The sequence below is a fragment of the Dama dama genome, chromosome 21 (assembly GCF_033118175.1).
Source record: "Dama dama isolate Ldn47 chromosome 21, ASM3311817v1, whole genome shotgun sequence".
Taxonomy (NCBI): Eukaryota; Metazoa; Chordata; class Mammalia; order Artiodactyla; family Cervidae; genus Dama; species Dama dama.
Window position 1 is genome coordinate 41779818 of NC_083701.1, and position 9763 is coordinate 41789580.

Below are 9763 nucleotides of genomic sequence, written 5' to 3' on the forward strand. Positions count from 1 at the left end.
TAGATGTTTTTCTGGAACTCTTGCTTTTGATCCAATAGATGTTGGAAATTTCTATCTCTGGTTCCTCTGCTTTTTCTAAATCCAACTTGAATATCTGGAAGTTCTCGGTTCACGTATTGCTGAAGCCTGGCTTGGAGAATTTTGAGCATTACTTTACTAGCATGTGAGATGAGTGCAATTGTGCTGTAGTTTGAGCATTCTTTGGCATTGCCTTTCTTTGGGATTGGAATGAAAACTGACCTTTTCAGTCCTGTGGCCACTGCTGACCTTTCCAAATTTGCTGGCATGTTGAGTGCAGCGCTTTCACAGCATCATCTTTTAGGATTTGAAATAGCTCAACTGGAATTCCATCACCTCCACTAGCTTTGTTCATAGTGATGCTACCTAAGGCCCACTTGACTTCGCATTCCAGGATGTCTGGCTCTAGGTGAGTGATCCCACTATCATGATTATTTGGGTCGTGAAGATCTTTTTTGTATAGTTCTTCTGTGTATTCTTGCCACCTCTTCTTAGTATCTTCTGCTTTTGTTAGGTCCATACCATTTCTGTCCTTTATTGTTAAGAGCTGAAAGACATTGTTAAGTGTATCACTTGAGATACAAGTGATGGACTTAGGACCCTACCCCAAGGCTGCAGTACTGTTTCCTGGAAGCCCCTCCTAGTTCCTGCATCCCCACCCTTCCTGGGTTTTGAATCTGCCCCCTTGGAATCCAGGGAAGGTTATGGAGGTTCACACCCAGGACCACACACAGAGTCCCACGTAGTTTCAAATTTTAACTACACTATCAGCATTCTCTGTCTACCAGCAGAATCACTGTCTCTCAATCCATTGTGGATACATTACTAGTGATTCAGTTATTAAGAAATCTAAGATCATAAAAATATTTAATCAAATATCAAGGGTTCAAGGTGACAGGAATAGGGTGGTCTGTACCAGGGCAATAGACTGTGGAGAATGTCTGGACAGGATCCCAGGAACTGAAATGTCTATTAGTATGTCTAGCCACAGGGTAACTCACTTATGCAGATTTCTGCTTAATGGGAATCAACAGAAACTCCTAAAATATTTCAAATTATGCAAAATCCTCAAAATAATGCAATGCCTCTGGCTCAGTGATTATTTGTTGACTATAAATGAAGAGGAAATTAGTCTTTACTCTCCAGGGAAAATAATATAGTATGGGGTCCTTCATGTAGTTCAAGAATGAATAAAGTGAATGACAAATCAATGGTTAGAAAAATGTTAATGCTCATGTCCAGCCACACCCCCTCACATACTTACAACCCCCATATCCCATTAAAAGATTATCTTTCTTATTCTTACAATGAATGATATTGAGTTTTAAATTAAACTAAATATTAAAGGATGAAGTCTATTTTGAATTTTGACATGCTTAATTCTTCCCATAATATAGAAAAACGTCTGTATCATTTACCCTAATTTCTTGTCTGTGCTTTGACTAGCTTTTTAATACATTGTTATGTATTTGTAGTAGCAGATCAGATAATCCAGGGGGGAAAAAAAGAATTCTAAGCAAGTTTCTTTAGTATTTACTTTAATTCTAGTTCTAAACCAAGAGACTGCAGCAACATAAACAAAGCTGTCTATTGCTGATGATAAAGCCAAATGAGTTCTGTCCACAATTCCACTGTTGATAGATGCCTTTGTCTTTCCAATGAATGATTCTGATTCCTGAGCACATTAGTAAGAGCTACTGATAATGATTGCCCCTCCTTGAGCCAGAAGGACCTGTGATGAGTTCATTCTCTATCTCATTTAAGCAATTTTTCTCATTTATTGTAGGTCTTAGCTTCTGTGGACTCAGGGTCTCCAGGCTGCCTGTGGAAGAACAAGTCATCCACAGATAGGAAGCCTAACTTCCTTTGATTTCAGAATGGGTAGTCACAATGTAAAAGCATCCAGTCTTAAGAAAAGAAGCATGAGCTGCTTGGGACAAAGAACTAAACACACGTTCCTCCAGAGAAGATATACAGCTGGATAACAAGCACATGAAAAGATGCTCAACATCACTCATTATCAGAGAAATGCAAATCAAAACCACAATGAGATACCATCTCATGCCAGTCAGAATGGATGCTATCAAAAAATCTTCAAACAATAAATGCTGGAGAGGGTGCAGAGAAAAGGGGACCCTCTTACACTGTTGGTGGGAATGCAAACTAGCATAGCCACTATGGAGAACAGTGTGGAGATTCCTTAAAAAACTGGAACTAGAACTGCCATACGACCCAGCAATCCCACTGCTGGGCATACACACCAAGGAAACCAGAATTGAAAGAGAAACGTCTCCCTCCGTCGGTCTCCGGGCCTGCGAGAGCGTCTCTCCTCCGTGGCCTCCTTCCCGCCGCCATGTACCGGTGCCTGGGTGAAGCGCTGCTGCTGTCCCACGTCGGGCCCGCAGCCCTGGGTTCCGTGGCTACCGACTCGGCCGTGCTGCTGGGCCGGGCCCGCGGGCAGGCTGCCGCAGCCGTCGCCGCCCCGCAGCCAGGGCTTGGGCCACCGGCTCGGCGGCACTACAGCGAGGCGGCGGCCGACCGCGAGGACGACCCCAACTTCTTCAAGATGGTGGAGGGCTTCTTTGACCGCGGTGCCAGCATCGTGGAGGACAAGCCGGTGGAGGACCTCAAGACCCGGGAGACCGAGGAGCAGAAGCGGAACCGGGTGCGTGGCATCCTGCGGATCATCAAGCCCTGCAACCATGTGCTGAGCCTGTCCTTCCCCATCCGGCGCGACGACGGCTCCTGGGAAGTCATCGAGGGCTACCGGGCCCAGCACAGCCAGCACCGCACGCCCTGCAAGGGAGGTATCCGTTACAGCACTGATGTGAGTGTAGATGAAGTGAAAGCTCTGGCTTCTCTGATGACATATAAGTGTGCAGTGGTTGATGTGCCATTTGGGGGTGCCAAAGCTGGTGTTAAGATCAATCCCAAGAACTATACTGATAATGAATTGGAAAAGATCACAAGGAGGTTCACCATGGAGCTGGCAAAGAAGGGCTTTATTGGTCCTGGCATTGATGTGCCTGCCCCGGACATGAGCACAGGCGAGCGGGAGATGTCCTGGATTGCTGACACCTATGCTAGCACCATAGGGCACTATGATATTAATGCCCATGCCTGTGTTACTGGTAAGCCCATCAGTCAGGGTGGAATCCATGGACGGATCTCTGCTACTGGCCGGGGAGTTTTCCATGGGATTGAAAACTTCATCAGCGAGGCTTCTTACATGAGTATTTTAGGAATGACACCAGGATTTGGAGGTAAAACATTCGCGGTTCAGGGATTTGGTAATGTGGGCCTGCACTCTATGAGATATTTACATCGTTTTGGTGCTAAATGTGTTGTTGTTGGTGAGTCTGATGGCAGCATATGGAATCCAGATGGTATTGACCCAAAGGAACTGGAAGACTTCAAATTGCAACATGGAACAATCCTGGGCTTCCCCAAAGCAAAGATCTATGAAGGGAGCATCTTGGAGGTTGACTGTGACATACTGATCCCTGCTGCCAGCGAGAAGCAGCTGACCAAGTCCAACGCACCAAGAGTCAAAGCCAAGATCATTGCTGAAGGTGCCAACGGACCGACAACTCCAGAAGCTGATAAGATTTTCCTAGAGAGGAACATCATGGTTATTCCAGATCTCTACTTGAATGCCGGAGGAGTGACAGTATCTTACTTTGAGTGGCTGAAGAATCTAAATCATGTCAGCTATGGTCGTTTGACCTTCAAATATGAAAGGGATTCTAACTACCACTTGCTCATGTCTGTTCAAGAGAGTTTGGAAAGAAAATTTGGAAAACATGGTGGAACTATTCCCATTGTACCCACAGCAGAGTTCCAAGACAGGATATCGGGTGCCTCTGAGAAAGACATCGTGCACTCTGGTTTAGCATACACCATGGAGCGCTCTGCCAGGCAAATCATGCGCACAGCCATGAAATATAACCTGGGATTGGACCTGAGAACAGCTGCCTATGTCAATGCCATCGAGAAAGTCTTCAAGGTGAACAATGAAGCTGGTGTGACCTTCACATAGACCAGACTGTGGCTGACTTCTTCACTACTCTTTTCACCTCTTCATCTGCAGACCTATCACAAGTTTACATGTAACCACAGAAATCTCTCTCTCATGACTTAATAGATAATGGACACCATTCGCAACAAGTCAATCCAAATCAGCCCCTTAAGAAAAAAAAATTAAGGCTAGGGGATCATATATAAGCTAGTAAGTGATCGTAGAAATTAGCTATTCCAGAGAGTCGTTTGGGCATTTTGCCTTTAAATAAAGTTTTTTCCGTCTGCCAAAAAAAAAAAAAAAAAAAAAAGAAAGAGAAACGTGTACCCCCAGTGTTCATCGCAGCACTGTTCACAATAGCTAGGACATGGAAGCAACCTAGATGTCCATCAGCAGACAAATGAGTAAGAAAGCTTTGGTACATAATACACAATGGAATATTACTCAGCTATTAAAAAGAATGCATTTGAATCAGTTCTAATGAAGTGGATGAAACTGGAGCCTATTATACAGAGTGAAATAAGTCAGAAAGAAAAACACCAATACAGTATATTAATGCATATATATGGAATTTAGAAAGATGGTAACGATGACCCTATAATCAAGACAGCAAAAGAGACACAGATGTAAAGAACAGACTTTTGGACTCTGTGGGAGAAGGCAAGGGTGGGATGATTTGACAGAATAGCATTGAAACATGTATATTACCATATGTGAAATAGTTTGCCAGTCCAGGTTCGATGCCTGAGACAGGGTGCTCAGGGCTGGTGCACTGGGATGACCCTGAGGGATGGGATGGGGAGGAAGATGGGAGGGGGACTCAGGATGGGGAACACATATACACCCATGGCTGATTCATGTCAATGTATGGCAAAACCCACTACAATATTGTAAAGTAATTAGCCTCCAATTAAAATAAATAAATTAATTTACAAAAAAAATTAAACCATATAAAAAAAAAAGAAGCAACCAGGGGCTTTAAAAAATTCATTGGAGTATACTTGATTTACAATGCTGTGATAGTTTCTTCAGTACAGCAAAGTGAATCAGCTATACATATACATATATTCACTCACTTTTAGATTCTTTTCCCATATAGATCACTGCAGACTGTAGAGTTCCCAGTGCTATATGGTAAGTTCTTATTAGTTACCTATTTTATATATAGTAATGTGTATATGACAAATTTGGGGCCTTTTATTAGCTGTTCTGAAAGATGATCTTATATTTTATTTGCCAGACTCTTGGCTCTGCATTTGGCTTTGAACTGCCCTGGAGGTTGTGGGATGTTTATGAAATGTGTGTGTTTGTAATCTGCATTTGCCAATTCTATTTGGAAAATAATGCAAGAGTAGAGAAAAAAAAGTAAAGGCAACTATTATGTTGCCAAATATGTAATTACTCTTTTTCACAGTCCATTTTTTCCATTGCAAATAATTATTTTGAAATTAAGTGATGAGATGTATTGATGGGAAAACAGAGCCATGTTTGTTGTGGCTCATTTCTTAGGATCTGAGTAACCAGTGATTCCGATCATTGTCAACCCTTTGCCACTATTTGCTATTCCCCAAAAACCCATAAGGGCCTTAAATTTCATTTTTATGAATTTTCATTCTGGATTTATGTTACCCGTTGACTGATTTTCTATGGACTTCCCTGGTGGCTCAGATGGTAAAGAATCTACATGTATTGCAGAAGACCCAGGTTTGATCCCTGGGCAGGGAAGATTCCCCTGGAGAAGGGAATGGCTACCCTCTCCAGTACTCTTGCCTGAAGAATCCCATGGAGAGAGGAGCCTGGCAGGTTACAATCCATGGGGTTGCAAAGAGTCAGACACTAATGGACGACTAACACTTTCACTTGACTGCTTTTCTGTACATACTGTCAATTGTCCTGAATTCTCTGTTCTCAGCAGGAACAATCCTCCTTTAGCTTTTGTTCTCATCCAAATTCTTTCCATTCTTTAACACCCAGATCAAATATTTTCTGTTCTTGAAAAAACTTGCCTTAGACCTCTGCTTATACTGACTCATCTCTAAATTTTGTTCATGTGATTGCTATCTCACATCTAGACGGCAAATCACTTGAGAGTGAGAGTCACTTCATATTTGACATGCATTCCATTGTTATCCTGCAGGGTGCTTGGCATTATGTAGACATTCACATTCACATATTCATCCACTGGTTTTTAAATCATATATATATAATATATATATATTTATATTTATATATATATATATATACACACACACACATAAAAGTTGTGTATAAACCCCTGACTGACTTCATTTTGTTCTCTACTAGATAGTATAATGACATGAAAATAAGCACTTCTTCTCTTCCTGTCTTATGGGCATTTATATTCTAAGATAATGACAATAATAAAATAACTATTATCTTTGTCATTATTATTTCATATACTGTGCCTCCATTATATGAGCTAAGCTCTACATATATCATCTCATTCGATCCTTATGACAGCAAGAGATGTATTGACATTTTCATTTTAGAAGGGAAGACATTGAGGCTCAGAGAAGTTAAATGACTTTCCCAAGGTCATAGATCATCTTTCTCTTAAACAGAATAGAGAAATGTGTTTTCTTGTCTCGTTTTACCACGTTTTGAAGAGTGGGAGTGTGGAGTGCCACTCAGCATTCTTTTATTATTATTTATTTTTATCTACTTATCTGGTTGTGCTGGGTCTTTGTTGTGGCATGCGGATCTTCAGTTGCAGCATACCAACTCTCAGTTGCAACATGTGGGATATGGTTCCCCAAGCAGATGTTGAAGAGTGGTCCCCTGCATTAGGAATGTGGAGTCAGCCACCGGACCACCAGGAAAGTCCCTCACTCACCATTCATTGTGTTTGTGCCCCTTCCCTTGCTCCCTAGATACCTGAGCCTTCAGGCTCACCCCAGGCTACCCAGGGGGTGGGCCTGAAGGTGAAGCATCGCACTATTTGCCAAGGGTCTTCCCATCCCTAGGAAAAATTATCCTTTCTTTCACTCTTTGACTCTAATTGTTTCTCCTGTTGTTCCCAGTATTTTCCTAGGTGACAAGCTTGCTCATATCTGATAGATTGATTTTTATACTACTCGAATAGACAAGTGTGATAATTTTTTTCATTCTTTGCAGAAAAATTTGTGTGCTAAAAGTGAGTTCCAAGGATCATAATCTTGTATCCCAAACTAGGAAAGTTCTAATAATGAAAATATTGTCAACTGAGGCTGCAAATTATGTTTTATTCAGGAAACTTACTGAGGACTATAGCCTGAGACACAGCCACTCAGATAACTCCAAATAACTGCTCCAAAGGAGTAAGAGTTTTTGCTGAAAGAAAAAATAAAATGTAGTGGACATCAAAAGATTTCTGCCAATCACAAAAAAGAGACATCTCAAATTAGTGAGTTTAGCACTTTTCTTTGTATAGGAAGATGCAGGAGTCTGGGCTCATTGAAATTATTCTTTTGAAATGCATCTTAACTATCTAGGGCTAGTATCCTGTTTCTTTCCATCCCGAATCCCCTCAGGATGCAGCATTAGGGAACAGCTGCAGTGGTTAATGGCTTGATGGCAGGCAACATTCTTTGTTTACTGAAATGGCAAGCAACATTTTTTTGTCCGACATATAGAGTTGGACATGACTGAGAGACTAAGCACATCACAGCACATCTTGGTTAAAGGAAGATTTGGAAGACTGAAGCCTTTCAACAGTACCCCTCACATTGCATCACATAACAGATTCCTTTGCAGAAGGTAGATTTGCTTCTAACTTTCATTTCTTTTGCCCTAACCTTTCCTTTGGAGCAGAACAAGACTGTCAGAAAATATAGTAAACGTTATCTCCCTTACAGCCTTCTTTGTATTTTGCTTATTTTAGAAGTCTGAAATGTTAAGACAACCATTCCCAGTGCCTGCTAACTATAAATTGTTACTTGCCATCTGCCTCTTCAAGCATTAGGTCACTAACCACTGCAGTCGACAACCTTACACACCCTGAAAAGAGTTCAGTGTGGGTATCAGGAATGAAGTACTCTTTGCCCTGGGAAAAAGTGGCAGAATACACTTTAGATAGATATTTTCAGGAAAATATTTTATGAACCCAAATTTCTTACATCTTCTCATATGTAGAAAAGCACTAAAATCATTAATGGACAGGAGACATCTGCTCCTTGTAACTAGTAGCAACCATCTCCTGACTAGCAGTAAGCCTTTTCCAAAATGTGTGCTGGACTGTAAGTATCCCCCTTCACTAAAATTTTATATAATACTGACCTTCCACCCTACTGATCTGGAGCAGTTTCTCAGAGCTGTCTGAAATGCTGTCTCCCTGGCTATAGTTTTCATTTTGCCCTAAATAAAACTTAACTCACAGTTCTCACCTTGCATATTCTTTTTTCAGCCCACACCCTTAAATGGTAGATGAACCCCCTTGATCTCAGGAATGAGATCTCTGAATGAGAAGAGGGACTTTGACTCCTACTCACTACTGAGGAGCCAAGGCTTAGAGCAGTGCCTGAAAGAGTAGGCTCCTGGTCCAGTGCTTCTAGAACTAACTAACAAAATCAGCATATATCAAAGCACTTATTTTTTAATCTTCTTTTTTCTAATTTGTTTATTTTAATTGGAGGCTAATTACTTTACAATATGTGGTGGTTTTTGCCATACATTCACATGAATCAGCCATGAGCGTACATATGTTCCCCATTCTAAACCCCCCGCCCACCTCTGTCCCCATCCCATCCTTCAGGGTCATCCCAGGGCACCAGCCCTGAGCACCCTGTCTGATGCATCGAACCTGGACTGGTGATCTGTTTCACATATGATAATATACATGTTTCAATGCTATTCTCTCAAATCATCCCACTCTAGCCTTCTCCCATAGAGTTCAAAAGTCTGCTCTTTACATCTGTGTCTCTTTCAAAGCACTTATTCTTAAGGGTATTAATAAAAACCAATACCTGTTGAATGAATTTTATGCCTGATATCCCTATAATCATTTTGCACACATTAACTTGATACTTTGAACTTGATACTTGATACTGTTCAGCCATTTATTAAACAAATGAAGAAGCTGAGGCACTGAGATTTGATGGAGTTAACCTAGTCAAGCAGCTAGACAGTTTTGGATATTGGATTATGAAACCAGAAATACTAGGTCCAAAAGACACTAAGCTTAATTGCTAAGAAAAGTTGTTCAAAAATCAAATCCTGCAGAAATATTGCCCCAGCTGCTACCTCTATAAGACAAGCCAAGTAAACTCTTGCATTAGTGCTCACATTATATCTCACAATAATATATAATATATACTATTATATATGTGTGTATATATCACACTATAGAGTAATAATTTGTATTTGCCATCCTTAGTTGAAATGAGTGGGCTTAAAAAAAGAAGTTGGTGGAACTGCCCTGGCAGTCCACTGATTAAGACCCTGTGCTTCCACTTCAGGGGTGTGGGTTTGATCTCTGGTCAGGGAACTAACAGATCCCACATGCCACGTGGTGGTGCTTTAGTCACTAAGTCGTGTCCTAGTCTTGCGACCCCTTGGACTGTAGCCCACCAGGCTCTGTCCCTGGGATTTCCCAGGCAAGAGTACTGAAGTGGGCTGCCATTTCCTTCTCCATGGAATCTTCCCAACCTGGGGATTGAACCTGCATCTCCCGCTTTGCAGGAGATTCTTTACTGATGAACCACCCGGGAAACCCCACATACCTCATGGCAG

At 41.6% G+C, this 9763-nt stretch overlaps 1 protein-coding gene across 1 annotated transcript; it reads left to right on the forward strand.

Moving 5' to 3' along the window:
• Nucleotides 1–2371: 2371 nt before the first annotated feature.
• Nucleotides 2372–4318, forward strand: LOC133042683 (glutamate dehydrogenase 1, mitochondrial-like). The gene has a single exon (XM_061123540.1). The coding sequence runs from the start codon at nucleotides 2372–2374 to the stop codon at nucleotides 4055–4057; it is 1686 nt and encodes a 561-aa protein (XP_060979523.1). The 3' UTR covers nucleotides 4058–4318.
• Nucleotides 4319–9763: the final 5445 nt, after the last annotated feature.

Coding starts and splice junctions, on each gene's coding strand:
- LOC133042683 (XM_061123540.1), top strand. CDS start 2,372: ATGTACCGGTGCCTGGGTGAAGCGCTGCTGCTGTCCCACGTCGGGCCC.